At 43.9% G+C, this 22,268-nt stretch overlaps 1 protein-coding gene across 1 annotated transcript in view; it reads left to right on the forward strand.

Moving 5' to 3' along the window:
• Positions 1 to 8,499: 8,499 nt before the first annotated feature.
• The window catches only part of CACNA2D2 (calcium channel, voltage-dependent, alpha 2/delta subunit 2), a gene marked incomplete at its 3' end in the record, with an annotated part of 172,639 nt that continues 158,870 nt past the window's right edge, over positions 8,500 to 22,268 (forward strand). Inside the window, exon 1 of the mRNA XM_009996966.1 lies at positions 8,500 to 8,580. Within this exon, the coding sequence (XP_009995268.1) occupies positions 8,500 to 8,580 (81 nt within the window). The remainder of the gene's footprint in view (positions 8,581 to 22,268) is intronic.

Below are 22,268 nucleotides of genomic sequence, written 5' to 3' on the forward strand. Positions count from 1 at the left end.
AAGGACTTTTCAGCTTCTCATGCCTTGCCAGTGAGAAGGCTGGAGGTGACAAGAAGCTGGGAGATGACTCAGTGAGGACAGCTTCCCCAAAATGGCCAGAGGGATATTCCATACCATAATACTTCACACTCAGCATATAAATGGAGGTGAGGGGCAGGGGTGGTGGTGGTTGCTGCTCAGAGTTGGGCTGAGCATCGGTCAGGGGGTGGTGAGCAATTGCATTGTGCATCACTTAGTTTGTTTAATCTTTTGAAATTATTGTTCTTTTCCTTTTCTGTCCTATTAAACTCTCTTTATTTCAACCCATGAGTTTTACATCACTCCCCCACCTGCACTCTGTTCTCTCAAATCGAGAGTGAGTGAGTGGCTGTGTGGTGCTTAGTTGCTGCTGGCTGGGCTGAAACCATGACACTGTTGTAAGGCAACAATTTATCCCTTAAGACTGTGAGGATTAATTCTTGCACATTTTCGGTGTATTTGGGGATCCCCATGTAGAGGTCCTGCCAGTTACACTCACAATGTTCAAATCCCCATCACAGGATGGTTGAGTCAGTGAGTGATGTCCTGAGATGAGTTCCAGGCTAATAAGGGTAGGATGAACTTGATTATAGGGTTCATAGCTGGAAGTGCCTTTTGGTAAAGTACTGTTTTATGGTCTGCAGAAGATATTTACTGTGGTTGCTTTGCCATTTGGTCTTTTCCTTGCTGTGTGAAGGAGAGGCACGTGCACACAATTGATCAGAAGAGAATAGTGCCTGTGCATGGGGCCTTTTGCAGCAGTGCTGGGCAAATGTACTTGCCAGCACCTTTCAGCAACTTCTCTTTCCTCTTTCTGTTGGCAGATCGTCCTCCAATGGACTGTGATTTTCCTCAAACCTGATCTTAGGCTTTAAATTATTCACTGAGTTATCCTTTGGCTTCCAGTTCCTTTGCATATCTAATACTTTGAATCAGCTTTTTGTGAAGTTTGAAATTCAAGATATTTTGATTGGATATGTAGCTCTCAAAGAGTAGTTATTGTGGCTCTTTGTCATTCTGGGAGGGCATTTTAAATGGGGTTCTGCAGGGATCTGCCCTGGGCCTTCTTTTATTCAATAGTTTCATTAATAACTTAGGCATGGTAGCCAGTGAGAAGGCTGGAGGTGACAAGAAGCTGGGAGATGACTCAATGAGGACAGCTTCCCCAAAATGGCCAGAGGGATATTCCATACCATAATACTTCACACTCAGCATATAAATGGAGGTGAGGGGCAGGGGTGGTGGTGGTTGCTGCTCAGAGTTGGGCTGAGCATCGGTCAGGGGGTGGTGAGCAATTGCATTGTGCATCACTTAGTTTGTTTAATCTTTTGAAATTATTGTTCTTTTCCTTTTCTGTCCTATTAAACTCTCTTTATTTCAACCCATGAGTTTTACATCACTCCCCCACCTGCACTCTGTTCTCTCAAATCGAGAGTGAGTGAGTGGCTGTGTGGTGCTTAGTTGCTGCTGGCTGGGCTGAAACCATGACACTGTTGTAAGGCAACAATTTATCCCTTAAGACTGTGAGGATTAATTCTTGCACATTTTCGGTGTATTTGGGGATCCCCATGTAGAGGTCCTGCCAGTTACACTCACAATGTTCAAATCCCCATCACAGGATGGTTGAGTCAGTGAGTGATGTCCTGAGATGAGTTCCAGGCTAATAAGGGTAGGATGAACTTGATTATAGGGTTCATAGCTGGAAGTGCCTTTTGGTAAAGTACTGTTTTATGGTCTGCAGAAGATATTTACTGTGGTTGCTTTGCCATTTGGTCTTTTCCTTGCTGTGTGAAGGAGAGGCACGTGCACACAATTGATCAGAAGAGAATAGTGCCTGTGCATGGGGCCTTTTGCAGCAGTGCTGGGCAAATGTACTTGCCAGCACCTTTCAGCAACTTCTCTTTCCTCTTTCTGTTGGCAGATCGTCCTCCAATGGACTGTGATTTTCCTCAAACCTGATCTTAGGCTTTAAATTATTCACTGAGTTATCCTTTGGCTTCCAGTTCCTTTGCATATCTAATACTTTGAATCAGCTTTTTGTGAAGTTTGAAATTCAAGATATTTTGATTGGATATGTAGCTCTCAAAGAGTAGTTATTGTGGCTCTTTGTCATTCTGGGAGGGCATTTTAAATGGGGTTCTGCAGGGATCTGCCCTGGGCCTTCTTTTATTCAATAGTTTCATTAATAACTTAGGCATGGTATGGGAAATATGCTCATAAAATTTGCAGGGGACACTGAGCTAGGAGGGGTTGAATGTATTCTGGAAGGCATTATCAGAATTCAGAATGATCTAGAGAAATTGAATGGCAAGCTTCATATCAGCAAAGTGAAATTTAGTGAAAATAAATGCAAAGTCCTGCTCTTAAGAGGGAGAAATCAAATGAACAAATACAGAATACCTGTCTGGGTAGCAGTGTGGCAGAAAAGATCTTGAGAATTATGAACCTCAAACTTTGAGGCAATGAAGTGCTGTCGTAGCAGAAGGGCACACTTACTCTGCAATGTTCAGTAGTTTTATGGACAGGACTGGGGAGGTGAAGTTTTCCTCCTCATACAGCACTGGGTTTGACATCTGTTGGACTACCTGATCTCAGCTTTTTGCCATGAGCCTATGGAGATGTAGGCAGACTTGATTCTCTACAGTTGGCCTTCTCAACCTACAAGAATATTTGTGCTCAATAACTGCTAATGGAACACAATTTTGCTGTATAATTGTGAGACTATGTTCCTCTCACTTTTTGCCCAGCTCTATTTATCCTGCAGGTTGAGAAAACTCCCCAGTTATATATATTTTTTTTAAATTGAATTGTTAATATTTGTTAGGGCATCAAACTGGGATGGGGGTGGATCTGGTGGGGTATTAGACACTTTTTTCTTTTTTTTTTGCAAGACATACCTGGCTGCAAAAAATTGTAAATATGAAGCAGACAAAAGATAGGACAGAGAAACAGGCACAGGAACTTAGTGTTTGAGTCAAGGAGAACAAAGTAATTTGGTGATAGAGCTGAATGCAGTCCACACTGTCCCACTACCTTTCCTGTTCATGTTTCTTAAAGATCTTCCTTAGGATGTAGTTTTAATATTAATTTGTCCCTCCCTTCCCTCCTGTAATAATGTCAAAGATGCTTTTTCTTATTATAGGGGAGACCAGATGGTAGAGGTGAAAAATGTCTTGACAAGTGTTAAAAAAAGACTAGTCCAGCAGGCAATTTTTCCCCACCCCTCCTTTATATAAACAGCTGTGTCCATACTTTAATTTATAAAGGAGTTATAAAATGACAGTGTGGGAGGCTTGATGATGTCCAGGAGCATGGTCAGTAAGCTATTTGGTTATTTTGAAGGAAATGAGTGATCTCTGGGGGAAAAAAAAAGGGAGCTTGTTTTTCGTGTGAATATTGGCTCCTGTGGGGTTTTACAGCCTAGGTGTGTAAGGAATGACAAACTGGGGGGAGCACAAGTGTGCACATACACACATGCAGGAGCGCACATTGAGACACACACTATTATAGTTAAAGGATTAAGCATCTTGAAGAAATAAGCCAATTATAAGAAGTTCCTGCACAGCAAAAATTAGACAACACAGTAATTAATAACCTTATTAAATAGCAATATTTGGGCACTGAACCAAAGCGTATGAATCAGAGTGAAGCGTTCTTGGCTGAACACACTGCGTGAAGTGGAGACACTTGTGCAGAACATTGTGTGGAACCCAGTAAGCTTTTGGGCAGTATATCTACTTAGCAAGTAGTTTTTCCTCCTGTCCTTTAATGTTTGTGTGAATCTTTTTCTTCTTTTTTGAGTCAGGAAGGCAGCAGGAGAAAAAGATGGAGTCTCCTGTCTTTTTTTTTTTTTTTTCAATTGTCCTCTCCTGCTCACAGCCAAACAAGCACTCTCCTAAAGCTGCTTAAAAAAAGTGTCCTCAAGCAGAAAACTAATTTTTTTTCCCCTCTTCTTCTTGCGCTGTGCTTTTGTGAGAGGCAGTTTGCAATGAAACTTATGTTCATTAGTGGTGCATGGGCTGCCAGGTAGAGCCCCAGGAGAAGGCAGGTGCTACCCGCAAAGGGGATTCTACACCTCATGGATGTTACTCCGCAGAGGCAGCTCTAAGAGCAGTCATGTTTCTGGTCCTTAGCCTGGCTTAGGCACTGTGGGAAACTGCCTTACCTGTTTCTAGGCTAGGCATGAAGAGGTGTGCCTGCAGCCTGCGAAGGGTCTGTCCTGTGTACCATGAGCCATCACGGGCCAGAGTGACCTTGGGCTGAATTGCAGTGGTACATCCCCGTGGTGTTGACTGTGGACTGTCAATGCCTGGCTTGCACTCAGGGTCTTTCCATTTGCTTCCCAGACCATTTGCTGGTCTGCAAATGTCTCCAACTTCTGTACAGAAGAGCAGGAGTCCAGGCTGTAGTCTGTGTGTGCACAAGCACATGCACAGCCTGTCTCTTGTCTTTGCAGGCAGTTCTTGCTTTCTTCTAAAGCCACACAGCTGGAGCAGTGGTGGAGCCTCACAAACTAATGTGAACATGCACAGAAGTCTCTGCAACTGCTTGGGTCACCTAAACCATTAAATGTGTCCTAACCCTAAGAAAGGGTTGCTGTGATCAGTGACAAGGCCCAGACATCCACTGAGCAGGAGTGGGACAGCTTGGAACACTTTGCCTCCTGGCCCCGACTGCAACAGCAGTGATTTGTCTTCTGATGTGCTGCTTGTTACAGTAAATATTTTTGAAGCTCTGCAGCTTTTTTTAAGCCTACTTTATCTCATCTTTAAGAAAAATCAAATATGCAAATGATTAAATCAATTAGCATTTTTGTAGGTTTCTGTGGAGAGGCAGTGATAAATGGTGGTGTGTTTTAAAAAATCATTTATGTCCCTTGTTAAATGTTGCAGAGGAGGCTGTAAAATATACAGGGGAAGGAAACAAACAATTTTTTTTTCAGTGCAAGAGATTTTAAATATATATCTTGAATGTGTTTCATCATGCTTGTGCATATCATAGCTGTAGAGTTTTTGGGATGGAAAAGTCCTATGGAGACTCCCCAGCAAAGGCAGAGCCACCTGAGATGATGGAGGGGTGTGGGGTGTCACTGGGATGTGGTGTGCATGTTGCTGCTAAAGAGGGGGCAGGGGATGGCAGGGCTCCTTGCATGTGGTTCCTATAGGCACAGAGCTACTGAGTTGTATTCCCAAATACTTGAGCTCAAAGGCTTTCTCCTTGCCCATGTTGATTCACTACAGAGAACACTAAAGTGTTCCTTGGTTTAGGAAGGAGACTGCAGACATGGTTCATAAAGGGGGCCTGGTGGCTTTTGGTGACCAGCACCACATCCATGCTCGTGGCCTCCTGGGGGTGCATCAGCTGTTTTCTGTGTGCTGGTTTTGTAAATGCGATTTCATGGGAGCAGCAGGACACTCCAGGCTGCATGTATGGCTTCTCAAGCCCCGTAACACCACCTGAGGTCTGCAGTAATGGCCCAGGGCTGCAGTGACTGTCACGTCTTACTGCTTCCAGCTTCCATAGGAGACACGCTTAAAGAGAAACCTCCATGTTCATAATGGGCTATCACTTTCTTTACCCTCTTCATCCTTCCTACAGTTGCCTCACATAAAATTTTAAGTGCAGTGTCAATGGGAGAGAAGCAAGAGGCAGAAGGTCAACTGAGACAAAATAATAATGGGTTTTATGGATTTGATTTTTTATTTTTTTTAAATGATAGCTTTCAACCTAGCAAGCATATACAGCAAGTGAGATGAAACCTCCACATTCTCAGATGTGGCCCACTCTGAAGACTTCTGGTCATGGATGTTACCAGGACTGGGGGGACATAGAAATAGGTCAGATACACACAAGGGCTTTTGCCAGTGGTATGGGTAAAGGGTGGGCTAATTGGAAAAAAGAACTTTTACTACTGTTGGCAAAAACTCTGACATAGCCATACTACACACACACACACACAAACAAAAGAATCTGTTTCTGCTATTACATTTTTAAATCTAGAAACCTGTTGTCAGCTGTGAGGAAATCCCCTTCCCCCTTTTTTGATAGTGTATTACACTTTTTTAATAGTGGTATCTAAAGCTTGTACTACAAAGCATACCTGGTCTCTTTGAGAAATTGCTGGTCCATAAGGTTGAGAGTCAGCTATCATAAGGCTGCACAACTAAAGCAAATTGCAGTCATTTTCATGAATGAAAAATCCAGTGGCTTTTCCCTAAAATAGTAGTACTACTTGGGGTGGAGGCAGGGGGTGGAATAAGTTTAAAAACATTTTTTAAACAAATCTGCTGACTAAATTTAAACCAATTTAAATCCCAGCCCAACTGAGCGCTCAGTGTCTCTTTTGCATATGCCATCAGAGTAATACTGATGCCTCTGTCTTCCTCTATAACTGCTCCTCTCTGAAGGCTTGGCCATACATGCCATTTATGTGGATTTGAGCAGTTGTTAATGTTGATGGATACAGCTGAAGATGGATGGTAATTTTCTTTTGGTGGTGTGGGTGTTACTGGAGGGAGCTGACACAGGCAGATGTCACTGAAATTGAGGATCTTGGACAAAATTGGAAATTAAGGAAAGGTATCAGCTCTGTAAGTACTTGGTGGAGTTTCTTGAATCTGTGGCTGAGTATGAGCATATACTTGATTTGTCAGCTTACTGGACAAACTGGAGTAAGGGGAAAAATTTAAAAACAGGTTTGGTGTTTCAAGGCATTTGTTTAAATTAATGATTTGCATAAAAATAAGTTTTGGTGAAAATACTTCAGAAGATTAATAGAAAACTTTGGACAACCTTTGATGGCAATGAAGGGTTTTGTCTGAAAAAAATAAAAAAAACCCAATACAACAACCCCAAACAACTCAAAACCCCACTCAGCTCTATTTGTGACCCATCATCTTTACACTGGAAGTCCCACTGAAGTCTTTGTTTTCCCTCCTTTGGCAGAAAGGTGGGTTTACAGGTGTCTTCACCCATGTCTTTCCCTGGATTTCCCCTCTCCCATGGAAGAGCAGACTGTTACATCTGCAAGAACATGAGAAATAGCCTAAGTTATGCTGGAAAATTGGGAAGATTTGGCATGTGCAATTAACTCTTGTTGTTATCCACAGCCTTGGATGTTACTAACTTTGCCTGTGTGAGTAACAGAAATCTGTCAGTCTCTCCTTCTGTCTCCCCACCCTTAACAAGTGATTCTCCAGCTCTGTTCAGCTGCTCATCTCAGGCATCTTTCTGATGTCTGATATTTCTGCCCAGCTTTTGGGCCATGCTGTATGATTCAGAGTCCTCCATGGCCTTCCTTCTTAGTTGGGTTTCTTTGCTCCTTGGCCTTCAGGAGAGCCTCTGCTGTGGGTTTGGGGATGGTGGGGGAGTGCGCATGGGCTGCCTGGGAAACATCTTGTGTGAAGAAAGAAACTACTCTGTGAAACCAAGCAAAGTGCAAAACCCCCCTTGCTGGCCTTACCTTCTACTCCTTGTGCTCCTTCCCTTCTTTCTCTGGTGTAGCATTGAGGGATGGATGTTTCTGTGGACAAAGCAAGGCTGGGTGGTGCAGAGGCAATCGAGCTTTGCTTTTCCAGGTCAGATGGGAGATTTGACATTTGTGTGACCAGTGGCTGGACTCAGGAAATCTCATTAAAAGAAGGAGAGTTATCAAGTTCTGTGGATTTATAGAGGGTTTTTTTTTTGTTGTTTTTGTTGTTTTAACTTGATGTTATTGCTCCAAGTGGAATCTGTGTGGTTGAATATATCGGTGGGTGTTGTGCCTGTTGGAAGGACTGGCAGCAACCCCCCTTGCTGTACAGGAACCAGGACGAAGGAGGTGCCACATGGCAGCTCCTGGCCTTTCCTGCTGTCCCAGGAGGAAGCTCTGACTGTGGTGGACAGAACTGGTGCCCAGTTTAGGCTGGGCTTCACTGAAGGTGCAAAGCAGCAGAGACCTTGGGCACTCTGTGGCCTGTGTTCGGGTCCTTTCTCTTTTGCTGCAGCAATAATCCATTGCCACAGTAAGACAGGCACCACTGGTCTTGCCATGGATCTGTGTTTGCTCTGTGCCACAGAGCCCTGCTGAAGCGTTAAGCTCTTTTCTGTACTCACAGCACTTCAACCTTGTTAATCACTCTGGGCTTAAATAATTATCTGCTGCAACTGTTTATATAAGAAGGAAGAAAAACCCAAAACAAACATGCATTGAGATTTTGGTTGTACCTTTTCCCCCCTTTTCTTTCTGTTGTGCCTTGTGCATAAATTTTGAAGTCTGGAAGTTTATAACCTACCCCAGCTGTAATTCTCAAGGCTGCATGTTCTTGGTATTCTGCCTGCACTTGGTGCTGCAGAGAGAGAGCACTTAGCTCAGCTGAGGGCACCGATTTCCTCCCTGTCCCTTCAATTGCCTTGCTTGTCTGCAAAGTGTCAGGGCTCTGACTCTTTCTCTCTCTCTTTTTCTCCCTTTCTCTTTCTCTCTGTCTCTTCATCTCTTGCAGTATGCAGTACTGGGCCAGGAGGCTGGAGCAGGAGATTGATGGAGTGATGAGGATATTTGGTGGAGTCCAGCAGCTCAGAGGGGTAAGCAGTCTGTCTTTTACCTGTGCTGCCTTCATTGTGGCAATAAATGTTCTCATCTGCAGAAATCATCTGTATGAACACTTGCAGTAAGTCACCCCCACGGCTTGCTCCATGTGCAGGGTCATGGCTGGCTGTGTTTCTGGTTTCTGGTCAATTTGATGCATTTATTGAGTGTGTGGGAGCAAGTGTGGTTTGTATCTGTGTGTCTCAGGCTGCATGTCATTGCTATCTGAGCATGTACCAGTGTTGGTTTTTTTCTGTATGACACATAAAATGTATCTTAAATCCAGCTAACCATTCCTCCAGAGACTGAAGGTAGTTTAATTTGTGTTTTAATTTCAAAGTTCTGTTGACAAAGCAGGAAATGTTCAGAGGATAATTTGACTAGCCTTTGGAAGCTCTGTGTTTTTAAATCTACATTGCAGGTAAAACTATAATTCTTGTTTGACTTCTGTTTCCAAGTGCATAAAACAAAACCCAGTTACTGTTGCTGGCATCTGCCTCCTGCTCCCTGGCTTAGCACCAGTGCTTGGGAACAGGAGGCTGCAGGAGTCAGATCTCCTCCTTTCCTGGCAGCAGTGCTTGGGGTTGGGTTAGGGCAGTTACAGAATGGCCTTGTCATGGTTTATTAGGTTTGTGGGTCAAAGGGTCTTTAAGACCTGCCCTATTTCCTCTTTGTAGTAAGACCCTGTTTCCCCTTTCCAGCACTGTTGTGCTGACCAGCTGTCCTGAAATGGAATAGTTTGAAGTTAGAGTTGTGGTGTTCATCTAGAGAAAACAGGCTTCTCTAGCATGATAAATATGTTGCCCCACAAAAAAGGATGGGGTGTATTTGTGTTTTCTCATGGCAGTGGCATGTTCTTCTCAAATGCCAATGATTTATGTGCCTCTGACTGTTCATCTTATACTAGTAGCTATCCTGGCTTCAACAGAATTGTTTGTGTTTTATACTGCTCGTTATAATCCTGTGTCTAAACACAGAAGTTGAACTGTTTTCTTTTAAATGCATTTTATAATTAGTTTAACTGAAGGCTTGCAAAACTCTTCATGGTTCATCCATTCATTCACATCTATATTTGAGCTCTGCAATGATGTATCTGGGCTTTGCCTTCATTCATTTCTGGTGAATTTCAACTGGATTGATAGAAAATTCATATGTAATGTAAAAAGCATGTACACTGCTTTGGTTTTAACATATATTTCTTGTTGTATCCATGCCTTTGTACAATGCAGTTTTGCATGTTGGCGGGACCTTAGAATCAGCCAGGGGTGCAGTATTTCCAGGCAGTGTGTAGGCACAAAAGTCAGCATCCTGTTCAGCAGAGCAACTGTGATAAAAACAAACAAAACAAACAAAAAACCCCCACAAAACAAAAAAGATCCTGCTACTATATTTCACACATGTCCTCTCTTCCAATTTATTCTTATTAGCTTTGATTTTGCTCCTTTCCATGCTAAGTAGGTATATCATGTAATTTTTTTAATGCCATAATTAAGTAGAAATTACATCTCCAATTTGCCAGCACTTGACTCCTATTGGCCAGTCAGTCAATTATAGGTAAGAGAGCTTCCCACTTTCTCTGTTTAATTCTTCTGATAGATGACAGTGCATCACTTCAATGGATTAATACAGGATAAAATTACTACAGGCGGATTGAAGGGGTATTTTGAAATCTGTTTTGGAACCTTCTTGTGAAGAGAGGGAGATATGCACGATTATCGTATCTGGTGAATGCATAAACCTCCTGAAGCCAAGAAATGAGCTGCTGGAAATTCCAATATGCAGCTATTAAAACACCAGAAAAGACTAGTAAAGGCTGTTTGTGCATCTCCAGAGGGAAACTTGGGATGTGGAGATCAAGTTTGATTTGTAAAGGAATATCAAGTGAAAGACACTTAAAGACCACGTCCATTGCTGGTGCAAGCTAGCATAGCTTCACTAATGTGAAATGGCACTGAGTTCTTCATCTGGGGGAACTCACAGCTGTACTTGCAGGGAGAGTCTTCTTGCCGACTAGTTGCACACACGCTCACTTGGGCTGCAGTATGGGAGAGATTTAATGTCAGAAGTGGTACTGTAATCCACTCTGAGGTATAGATAAAAAAATAAAGATAAAAAAGCAGCATATTTTGCTGCAAACACAAAATTTAGAAGTTGGCAACTAATTCTCAAGGTTGGGACTCAGTCTGTGTTTCCCTTCTTGTAAAGGGAACTGCCTGGGCATGACTTGGACTTTGCAGCTCATGTTGCTCCATTGTCATGCTGTCTTGCAACCAGGGTGTAGGTGTTGGTGTCCAGCAGCAACCCACAGAGCTGCTGGGTGCCCAGAGCCGGAGGGAGAAGGGAAAATCACTGCCCGAGGAGCAGTGGGAGCTGAAATGTCCATCTAGCTGGAAGCGAATCCCACTCACTGGGATTTCTTGGGAAGGTTTATTATTAAGAAAGAAGAGGTGCATGTGGGGCAGGAAGGACGAATTACAAATGGTGAAAGCAGAGCCTGTTTTTTGCCAAAACATGCTGTTTTTTAGGGCTGTCATGTTAGTCTGGGACATTCAGAGTGTTGGCGGTGGAGCTTCTGGTACACAGTGCATGGGGAGTGATATTAGAAGGGGAAAAGTGCTCCAGTGTCACTAAAGATAAAACTGATCCTCCTGAATTTGGTGGGGTCTGCCATGCAGGTGCTGGGTCCCACTGCCAGCTCTCATGGGTCTGTGAAACCCATAAACACTGGGGATGGTGCTTTGCCAAAAATGTATCTTTCCTTTCCCGCTCAGACCTGCCTATCATAGTGACAGACCAGTAAATAATAATAATACCCTCCTCTGAGTGTTGTACAGTTTACTTATGTTGGTTTTTTTTCTTTTCTTGAGTTGTTAGGAAAGGATGTGGACCTGTTCTTTGGTTATTGACTGAAATAGTATAACTGTTGTGGCATATGAGGCATGAAATGTATTGTCAGAAATAGGGTGTCCAGGAACATAACACTGCTGAATATTTTATCTTGCTGGAGTTCTGCCCACACAAGAATGATTTTTTAACTGTTCAGTCATTTCCTAGAGTTGGGGAGCACAACTAGAGTTGGGAACATCACAAGCCTCTGTTTCCCTTGTGTGCTGCAGGGTGGACAGGCAGTCATCTCGTGTGACCACCTATCTGAATAGGTAGAAAATCCTTAAATAATTTTATCCTAGACTGAGGAATATTACACTAACAATCCAATTCCCTGACTTTTTCTGCTAGTGACTTACTTTGTGGCTACAGTGGCTTCATCACTTTGCAGGACAAGAAAATGTTTGGTTTTGACTTTGCCTCCTACACTGCACTGACTTTCTGTTGCTTCCAGTGTTTTGACACAAGTGAAACTTGTTAACTTTAGTAACAAGTGGACAAATTTGTTGTGTTGCCAGCCTAGATGGTTTCTTCAAGTTGCAAAACTTGCTCCAGGGTAGATTCTGTGGTTGAATGAGACTTCCCATGCTGGTGCAGCCCTGTCCCCTCCTATCAGTGTCCTTCTGTGCCAGCACTTACAGTAGGACCAATGGCAGCAGAGCCACATGTGCCACTGGGTTTTGTGCCTCACTGGGCAGCTCCCCTGCATGTTGAGCTAAGCCTCCTTAGCTGGATAACCAGCTGAGGTTGCACATCTCCTCCGGCTTGTTACCTAAATTGTGGTTCATCCTGTGTCTCCTGAGATGTGCAGCTAGCTGGTCAGACCATGTGATTGTACTCCTCCAGGACCTTTTATCTCTGGCTGCCTGTTAATGGGTATGTTTCTGTGCTGAAAATTGTTGAGGAAGCCAAAGCCTTTAGAATGAGAAGGGGAGAAACTAGGTGGTGTAAGTGCTGAGCTCCCTTTTCCACACTGTCTTCCTTTCCATTCTTCACTCTGGCTCTTTCCTGAGGCTTGCTTCAGGAGCTGGGATGAGCCCTTACCTGGAGGCACAGCACTGTGGTGATGCCACCTTTCCCTCTTGGGCAGACAGGCTTTAGCAGGGGTAGAGGGAGTGGCAGAGCTGGACCCCTGATGCCAGGTGGGTTGGATGAACAGAGGTTCAATTCAGGTAAGCTGGTTTTGTGCCTTCCTGCCTTTTTCTGAAGGAAATAGTGATAGTGTCTGGATCTGTCTCATCAGCATATGACTGGAAGATACTGATGCTGCTGGCCTTGGTGGTGAGGAAACACCCAATCCATTAAGGTCCAGGTGGCCCCAAACCTGAGCCCAGAGTAGGAAGTGGTGAGCAGTTTGCTGGCAGAGCTGGGCAGGCAGCAAGCAGCTGCAGGAGCTGGGCTGGGTCCTCAGCACATGTGGCTGCACAGAAAGGAGGATGAGCCCTGGGAAAGGGGAGACTCATACGGTGCCCTTCAGGATGCAGTCTGCTGCCCACAAGGACTTTGCTGAACGTGGCACAGCAGAAGTGGCTGAGCTTGGCCCTTGAGATCAACATCTTATTTTACTTCAGTGGATTTTTAATTTCTCTGTCTCTTATTCTTGCTTGTTATCTTGTGCTGTTTTATCAGCTTTGTTTTGCCAGTTTGGCATCTCTGCCTGGCAGAAGTGCTGCTGTTCATTTATCTGGTCTTTTGTAAAAGGGAAGGACAAATCCTGCTAGCCAGGACTTGGGGCAGAGTGACCAGGATCTGTGCAGGTGTCCCCACCTGTGTCCCCTCGCAGCATGGCCTGCAACCTGCCTGTACCTTCTGCTCAGTGCTGCTTCTCTGAGATATCACTGCTCCTTTTCAAAGCATAGCCATCCTTGAGGCAAGCACAGGTGAGGAACTGTGGTTGAGCTGTGCACCAATAAGAACTTGGCTTTTAAAATAATGGTATACTAGGAGGTAGGACATGCTCTTATCAAAGGAGTTGGCAAGGTTTTTTGTTCCACTTTTTTGACCTGGGGTGACTACTGGCATGATAGTAATGTATCCTAGATCTTCCAAGTAGCTGTGGTGTATTACATGATGTTTTATTTGCTCCTTTGTTTTCTCTGGGTATAGAAATTACACCTGATCATTCTGTAAGGCTAGAGAACTTGGAAAGTGTATCTGGGACTTTGAGTGATGCTAGAGCCTGAGCCCCCTGCACAGTGCTCTGCACTCATTATATGAGGAGCATGTCTGCTTCCAAAGGGCTGTGTCAGATGGACTAGGCATTTACAGGACACTGAAGTGGTCCTTGAATGTGGCAGAGTTTGCAATAAGAGTCTAAGCTGCTGATAATCAATTCAGTACCATAATCCACATTTTGGACTTCCAAACACTGTAACAGAGTGCATCTGGCTGTCTCCTTCTGTGAGGAGTCAGCCTCAGCCTCTGGAGTGGGAGATGAGTGATGCCCAGTATCTGCACTGCACTTGACAAGAGTTGAGAGGAGTTTGAGCCTGAAGCTTGGGCAACACTCAGCCAGCTGCTTATGCTACAGCAGCCCTGAGTCCCTGCCTGCTTCCAAATGCTGCAAGAGAGAAAGGATCTGAGTTTTCCAACAGCTAGCGCCTGTTGGGGGCTGACCAACACTATGCACTCTGTGTCCCAGTGAGATGATGTTTCCAGAGCTCCATGCTCTTGGCTCCCAAGCTCTCATGTATTATCCATCTGATCCTTGCAGTTCCTTTTCCCCTTTTCCCTCCCCCTCTCCCACCAGCACGCACACAGCCTGCTTCTGCACACCAGCGCTGTGCCCTCCCCTGCTCCTCATGTTTGATAAGAGGAAGTGTGTGATGCCAGATAAACACATTCCTGTTCCAAACTGCTTGGGTTTATTTTAATCTGCCTGGGCCGTTCAGCAGCCTCAGCACTCTGTGCAGCACTGAGAGCAAAGCCAACAGTATGTTATCAAGGAGGAGCATTTAAATGCAGCTTGGTTGGAGAAGGAAGATCCTCTCTCACCTCTTGTATGGGTCAGTGTCTGCCATCTTTAGACCCCTTACACCCCTTGTCTTACTTCTCACTCCTCTCTACTAGAGCCATATTGTACTGTACTGGAAGATGTCAGGGAAACATATGCTCCAGCTTTTAGTACATTTGCATAATTAGAGTAATGTGTATGAATAATTTATAGCTGTATGTGGCTGCTCAGTGTGTGACGTTAGCACCCCTTGCTAAATCATTTCCAGTGGGTGGTGCAGATCCTGCACCAGAGCCATTGTGCCATGCAGTGTGCAGCCTGTCAGCAGATGCAGGAGCCCTGCTTTGGGAGATCAGGGGAGACATATATATGTGTGTCTATATATTTAGCAAAGAAAAATGGGCTCTTACAGCTGAAGGGGAGGAGCAGGCTAGAAAGTCTGAGAGGCTAAAATGTCTTTGACTCCTGAAATCAAAACTTGTTCCATTTGTGCAGAAGCTGTGAATTAAAATGTTCTGCAACATTTGAAAGCTGAGGCAGGGATTTTTCCAGCAGGATTCAGGTGTGATTAGTTTGTTAGTTTGTGTGCCAGGCTTATGGGGTTTTTTTTAAGTGACTTTTTCAGATCATAAATATTGGTAGCTTGCAGGGAGGTGGAATAAACATGTCTGTGCTGTGTCTTAAAGTCTGATCTCAATCAGTTGGTCAATAAATAGTAGCAAAGGGTCGCCTGGGCACTGTCTCACTATTTACCAGCTGTTTAGTATATGAGTTCTCATGCTGGGAAGCCCAGAGTCCTAGGTAGGTTTTCTAAAGGAGTGATCCAAGTGCTTGAATTCTGGTATTTCTTCCAGTTATTTTTAGCTTAAACTATATTTGGTCCTTTCCAAATGTTGGCAAAACTTGTCTGGAAAGCACTGTGTAAACTGGAATGAAGTGCAAGCATGTACATTTACAAGCTCATTGGTATTATCCACAGGGAAACTGAGGCAGGTGGTTAAACTGAGCAGTTCTATATAAGAAACGTGGTGAAGCCTGGGCAGTTCTCCATCATGTATACAGCCAGCAAGTCCTCAGAGGGTCATGTGTTTAGAAGGGTAACAGGCATAGTAATAGTCCTTAAAGCCCTTGCTTTGAACCTTTTCACTTTACAAAATTATTTTCTACAGATAATACACTTTCAGCTAGTTGGTGAGTTAGCAAAATCAGAAGGGATTGCTGTTGAGTTTCATGGAGTTGTTTCTGATTTATATCGCTGTCAGTGACAGGGTAAATGAGCCCAGCATTAAACAGTCTGATGTTCAGGTTCATGTTCAGTGCACAGCTCTGCACTTAGTGTCCCAAAAACATAGCTGATGAACCAAGCCACTCAACTCCCATGTTTGTAAGATCCTCATGAATATTCAGTGAAACTCTTACAATTGATGGTGTTGCCATTACACAAGCATGTGAGCCCATGGAGATGACGAGACCTTGGTCGATGTTTCTGGAAACCTCCCTCAGCCAGGTTGTCCTGCTTCTGATTGAAGAAGATGGTACATGTCCTCACATCTGTTCCAGCTTAAATTGTTACCTTCAGAAGCATGACAAGATCCAAATCAACCCTGCCAGAATGCAGGATGAATAATTAAGTAGAGATCATTAAAGTTTGTCTCCTTAAAAACATACATAGATTATTCTTTAATGGGAAGTTAATTGTTTTATTATTCTCTCCAGATGGTTCTTTTCCTTTACATTCACAGGGGAATTGAAATAGCCTGGGATTCAGTCTCCTGTGAGCAGAGCTGGTAACCATAAATGCAACTCTATCACTGATCAAGATACAAAGCAATAAAATATGTATGTGTATTCCATCATAGTTTTTGATTGAAAATATTATTTATAGGCTGTAAGAGCCCCCCAATTTGAAATGCTGCAGGCTGTGAAGTTTGCTGTTTTTCATCCTGGTAGTTTTGCCAAGCAAACGCTTGGTATCAGACACTACTGAATCCTGGTTTTCTTGTGTCTGATCAGTCACTTCCAAATACTGGGCTGTGGAGGAGCCCACAACTGACAGAGCTGAAATATCTGATGTACTAAAAAAGTTTGAAGAAGGAAGCTGTTGTTAGATATTCCAGGTTATTGTCTGGAGGAAGCAATAAGATGTGTCACTTCTCCTTTGTTCTGTATGTAGAAATGCAGGAAGGCTTGGGAGGGTGGGGAGAACATGGTGGAGGTGGTTCCTCAAGGGCACAGTTGTGCTTTTTATGTTCTGTGTGGCTTCAGCCTGGTGAATTGCAGCTGCGAGCTTGCATTTTAAGTGGGCATATTTATAATTTCTCATTACAATACATCACCCTTGACATCTGATGTGAGTAACTTGAATGGGCCCCTTATTTCAAACACACAGCTATGCTGACCTGTTGGCCTGCGATGATTCTGCTGGCTTTATAGGTGCTTACTTCCTTTTAATTATTTAGAGTTAAAAAATTATTGTAAGGGAGGGAGAAAGAGTGGAGCCTGATATTAGAACAGCCTTGTCTTCCTCATCGAAATCCAGGTGATGTGCTTATATCAGAGAGATTTGCTCTCAGACTGAGGACCTGTGCTGTGGTTAGAGCTGTGGTTTGCAGTTGCTTTATGGAAAGGAAGTTCTGGTTTTGGGAAGAACTGCCTCTTGGGACACTCCACATTTTGGTAACCTTCAGGGTTCTGTAGCTTTCCAACACTTGTATCCTTTGCTGCCAACTTTGATGAAGCTACATAAAATGAGCTTGAACAAACCCATACTCCTTTGTGTCTTAGGGATTAGCCAGGCCATCTCATAGTTTGAGAGGTCATACCCAAAGCAGAGGGAATGAAAGGAGAAAGGAGGATAAACAGGCTAAGGAGGAAACATAGCAGGAAGGTAATGCTCATGGTTATGGATTCTTCTCTCCCTTCAGTTGCTCTTGGGCTGATCAGTGCCAACTGGTGGTGTAAGTGAAGCATCCCTCTTTGCTGTATTTTAGAAAATTTGATTCAATTTAGGGGATTTATATTTGTATCTAGTCTTTGTGATTTAGTTATTGACTGGGCTTCAGATGCTGTTTACTTTTTTCCCTTTTCCAGCTGACTGTTCACACCTGTGAGCATCCAGGACATATTTAGTCTGTGTTTGTTCATCACCTTACATAACCAACAACATCATGTTTTCTGGACACTGACCATAGTATAAATATTAAATAGTGGGTAAGAGCACAGAAAAATTCTGTCTGAATGAAACATGGTGTTTCCCTGTGTGAAGAGATGTACCTGTGAATGAGGGGCACAGCATTTCTATTGGGGCAGTTCTCTAAATATCTGGGTGATGTGCCTTGGCCTGGTAGCAGGATCTAGATGTTTGTGTATGTCAGAGGAGCTGCTCTAGGGATTGTTTAAGCAGTTACATCAGTTATCATCTGTTGGATACCCAAGCAAAGCTTCTGCTTGTAGCTAGGAGGCAGGGAGCAGATTTTCAGTTTCCTGCTGTGACTGTAAGGCCAGGTAAATAGAGAAGGAGGAGACAGCAGGGGGGTTATGTGACTTGAGAAGCAAAGAAGATTGTAATGGTAAATGTTGGATTACTTTTAAAAACAAGTAGGTCATTGAAGATACCATGGTCGGTGAACAGAAGAAGAAAAGCAGATTTATTTCTTTTTCTTCTAAAGATTTGTTACACTGTAAAGCTCACTTCACTGCTTAGCATGCTGTCTTTTTTAATTTTGGAAGTTCTTTGTTTCTATTTTTCTCAGTGGTCCAGCAAGGATGACACTGGACCTGAGATTAGGGACTTGGAATCTTCAAAGGAGCCTTGGTTCCCAGTTCCCCTGGGCACTGTGAGTAGGCTGAGAATTACTGTAGTGCTTGTTGGTAACATCAGCTCTTGTTTCTTTTTCCTGCTTTAGCAGGGCTTTGCCTGTGACTCTACAGAGCTCAAGACAAAATGTTTAAAATTCAAACTGTCTTTTGTCTTCTCCCCCTTTTGCAGTGTTGGTAGCATGCAGGAAGAACATTCTTCTCCATCCCTGCCTTTTGTAGAAGGGGAAGGATGGCTATTTCACACCCAGTAATGATTATTTGACATGAGTTATCTACATGAAGAGAGTATTCATAGTATCTATGCAGTGTATGCCTCATTCTAAGTATAAATGCTAGCTTCAGTGTATCCTTAAACACTCAGTGTCTTGGTGTTCATTGAAAAGGAAATGTAGCATGATAATACTGTGCTTACATCTAGTGCATTTCATGCCTGATTATTAAAATTACTTGCAAACAAGTTTTCTCTCACATCTCAATACAGAACAGAAGGAAAACATTGCAGTCTATTCACTCTAAGTAGGTAAATTGAGGCTTGGGTGAGAGTCCTTATGCTGCACAATGGTTTCTGACAGAGGGATGTGGAGGCAATCTGTGAATCCCGACTCCAAGGCTTATCTTCCAAACATCTTCCTTAGTGACAACTGTTCGGTTTGTCACTTCTGGCTCATTACATCTATTAGTACTGAGCAATGGATCCTAGGAAATACAGGTGAGAGAGATAAACTCAGCTTTGAATTCTCCCTTGGGAAACTTATTTCTGGCATGCTTCACAACTAGCAGCTCCTTGTTTGATATTCCTGGTGTTTAGAAGGTGTTATTTTTTTCTTTGGCTCTGCCCTCAGCTCCCTCCCATGGCCAGGTGATGTGCTTCATTCCTGCCTCGCCTCAGTTGTCGGTGAGTGTGTTTGGAGAGCTGTGCTGCTGATGCAGAGCCTGAGCAGCAGCTGATTGCCAGCTTTCCCTCCTTCTTAGATGTCTGCTAGCTCTCAAACGACATTTTGAGGTGCCTGAAGCGTTCTGTAGAAGAAAATTAATTGGTTTTGACAAACCACAGCAGTCCCTTGGGTGCCCGGGAGTGCAACATTTATTGAAACCAGGCAGGAAATCAAAACGCTCTCGTGTTCATTCACCTCCAGTGCAGCTGTATTAAAAAAAAATAAAAAAAATCCTTAACCTTCCTCTGGATTTTTCACTCTGACATTTGGATCATCCACTAACTTTCTAATAAAACCTCCTTCTTCTTTTAAAAGAGAGTTTAGTGGTCATGAAAGATGCCAGAATGACAGCCCAGGGAGTAAATGGTCTCTGTTTACCCACAGAGCAAATGCAGCATCAGGGCAAATGTACTTGCCATTGCATTTTCACCTTGACCTGTAGCATCCCAGAGGAGGGTAGGGAATTGCAGTTTTTTGGCACTTCTAGACTTGGCCTGTCTGCTTACATAACTGGGTAAGGAATCAGGCTTCTGCTATTGCAAAGCAGTATTAAGGAAGGATTTTTCATCACAGCTGTAGGTACAACACCTTTAATGCAAACCTCAAACTGAAAGCACTCTGCTAGCAGAAACCATCTCCTAGCCCCACTCTTCCATGAGTCTGGCCTGTCTTCCTAACATATTTGTTACAATATGATTAATTTCTGAAACATGTGCTGATACCCAGTACCAGTTACAACCATTGTAGCTAGCAGAAGAACCTGTCTGTGGAAGGTGTGAATACCCCTGGTGGTGGCTGTGCCTGCAGCTATGTGGGTGGGTGCCTGTCAGTCAGATACTGTCTTGGGATCATTGACCTGCTCTGCACACACTTCCCGATGGGAATCATAAAGTTACCATCAAGTTAGAATTAATGTTGGTTCAGCTTTTAAAAAAATAACCAGTTCTCTGTATGGCTCTGAAGGCACGTCTGGGAAATGAGGGTAGCAGCTTTTAAGAACAGTAAGTTACTGCCCAGGCACAGTCACAAGGTAGGGTTGGTTGGTTTGGGTTTGACATGGGGTGTCCACCTCATAGCCTGCAAAGTGCTGTGTGATTTCTGGACTTGATAGGGAGGTGGAATCTTTTAAATGTCTTCTGCTGTCCATGGGCATCCCTTGGAATGGTGTTACAGAAGAAAACATGCTTTTAGCCTGTAGGATTAGGATTATCACAGGTCCTAGCCTCATGGACTGGAAAGAATACTGGAGCCACTGGAAAGGACTGGGGAAAGGGTTCATAGACTACATGCTGGAGTTATTTAGCCCCTCCAGGAACCTTACTGCAATAGATTTTTGGGGGTTAGCAGTCTTTTTCCTGTTGTCTGTCATAAGAAGTCTTATATAGGCATGGTAGGGTGAGCACTCTGAATACAGTAAATGAGGATCTGAGGGAAGCTGTGTTAGACAGAGAGTCCTTGTGTGTGTTCTTAGCAGTCACAAGAGCCAAACAGAGGTGGGACACCAGGAGACAAATACAGACTTGCCCCAAGACTGTCAGTGTGGTCAGGAACCCTGCAGGTGGACTCAAGCTCTTACTAATTGCAGGGAGGCAGAGACAGGGAAGCTATGAGGTCAGAGGAGACATTGCTTCTGAAGTCTTGCTGTGAATTGACTCCTCACATTCACCACTGGCAGATTCAGAGCAGAGGTGCTTGGTGTATGTGAAAGGGACAGATGGGAGACCAGCCTCTCAGTAGGTCCTTGAGGCAGAGCAGGTAACGTGACTGCGGCAGTGGGTGGAGGAGTGTGAACGGCTGCTCCTGCGTCATGGTGAGACGGAGAGAACTCCTTCAGCAATTAATTACCACAGCTGGGAAGCTGAGCCCAGAGCTAAAGGTGATCTGCAGTTGTACCAACAGAGATGCACACAGGCTGTGTTTTTCTGGCTTGGGACCTAGCTGGGGTCTTGTCTTGGTGGGTGGTTGTTCATAATTAGCTTTCAGAAGCATTGCAGTATCTTGTAGAATAACTTGTAGCAGCATTGCCTTAGAAGTCCAGTCATTCGGGAGGCCTAAGAGGGGCTCATCAGTGATCCTAAAAGCAGCTTTGGCAGGTCTGGGTACTGCAGGAGAAACACTTGCACATGTAGTCTGTGCCAGAGTGGTGCTTCTACACTATAGGACTGCACCATCCCACCTGCCTAATGGGACATCCCATGGAGGGAGATAAATGGGCACCATCAGGACCCTCAGGAGGAGGGTCAGAGTGTGGATGCTCATATGGACACGAGTGGTTGTAGTTTGCACTAGAAGCAACTGAGTCCTGAGTGCTGGCACAGTTGATGCATGGAGTGGCAGCAGCACTCTGGTTATACTTCATGGGTTTCTTCTTTACCTCTTCTAATTATTCTACTTTCAGGAATAAGAATTATCTACTATGGATATCAATGTCTATGGGAAACTGGCTCTAGCTAAAATTGTAAATTAACTGCTTTGAAGCTTATGTCCCAGATGTCAGTAGTTATAGATACTGTTTAGTGATTTCTAGCTAGAAGAGACTTTGAGCAGTGTCATTTTTCATAGGAAAACTTCCCATATGCTTCTCCAAGAGGCTATTCTGGGCAATTAAGTGACATGCTGTATGCAGAGGTAATATTAATTCAGAGACTTTTTGCATGTCATCATCTATGACATACATACAATGGAGGTGGTCACTGTGGGCTTGGCCACTGGTCCCTGATACTTCTCTAGGAGCAGGTTTTGCCATCCCAGCTGTGGCCCATGACCAGCAAGACTCCTGTGGTGCTTGTTTTATGAGTGGTGATACATTGTGAAGCTGGGATGTGGGAAGATCCATGGCAGAGGGAATCCCATCCTAAGGACAAGGGGCCCACTGAATGGCAGAACAGGGTACTTAATCTTGCAAGGCACCAAGGCCATTCAGCTCCTGTGCTAGTGGGATGTCTGGTAAGAGACAATGCTCTGGATAAGGTTTAAGTGTCATGAAAGTGAAGATTGTTTGATGCAACTGAGTAACACCTTAATTTTCTCTCAGTTAACAGACTAATACAGTTCTCACAAGGAACATCAGGAACATCTGACTGTGTAGGGA

The sequence above is a fragment of the Chaetura pelagica genome, unplaced genomic scaffold, assembly GCF_000747805.2.
Source record: "Chaetura pelagica isolate M959 unplaced genomic scaffold, ChaPel_1.0 scaffold24, whole genome shotgun sequence".
In the NCBI taxonomy this organism is placed as follows: Eukaryota; Metazoa; Chordata; class Aves; order Apodiformes; family Apodidae; genus Chaetura; species Chaetura pelagica.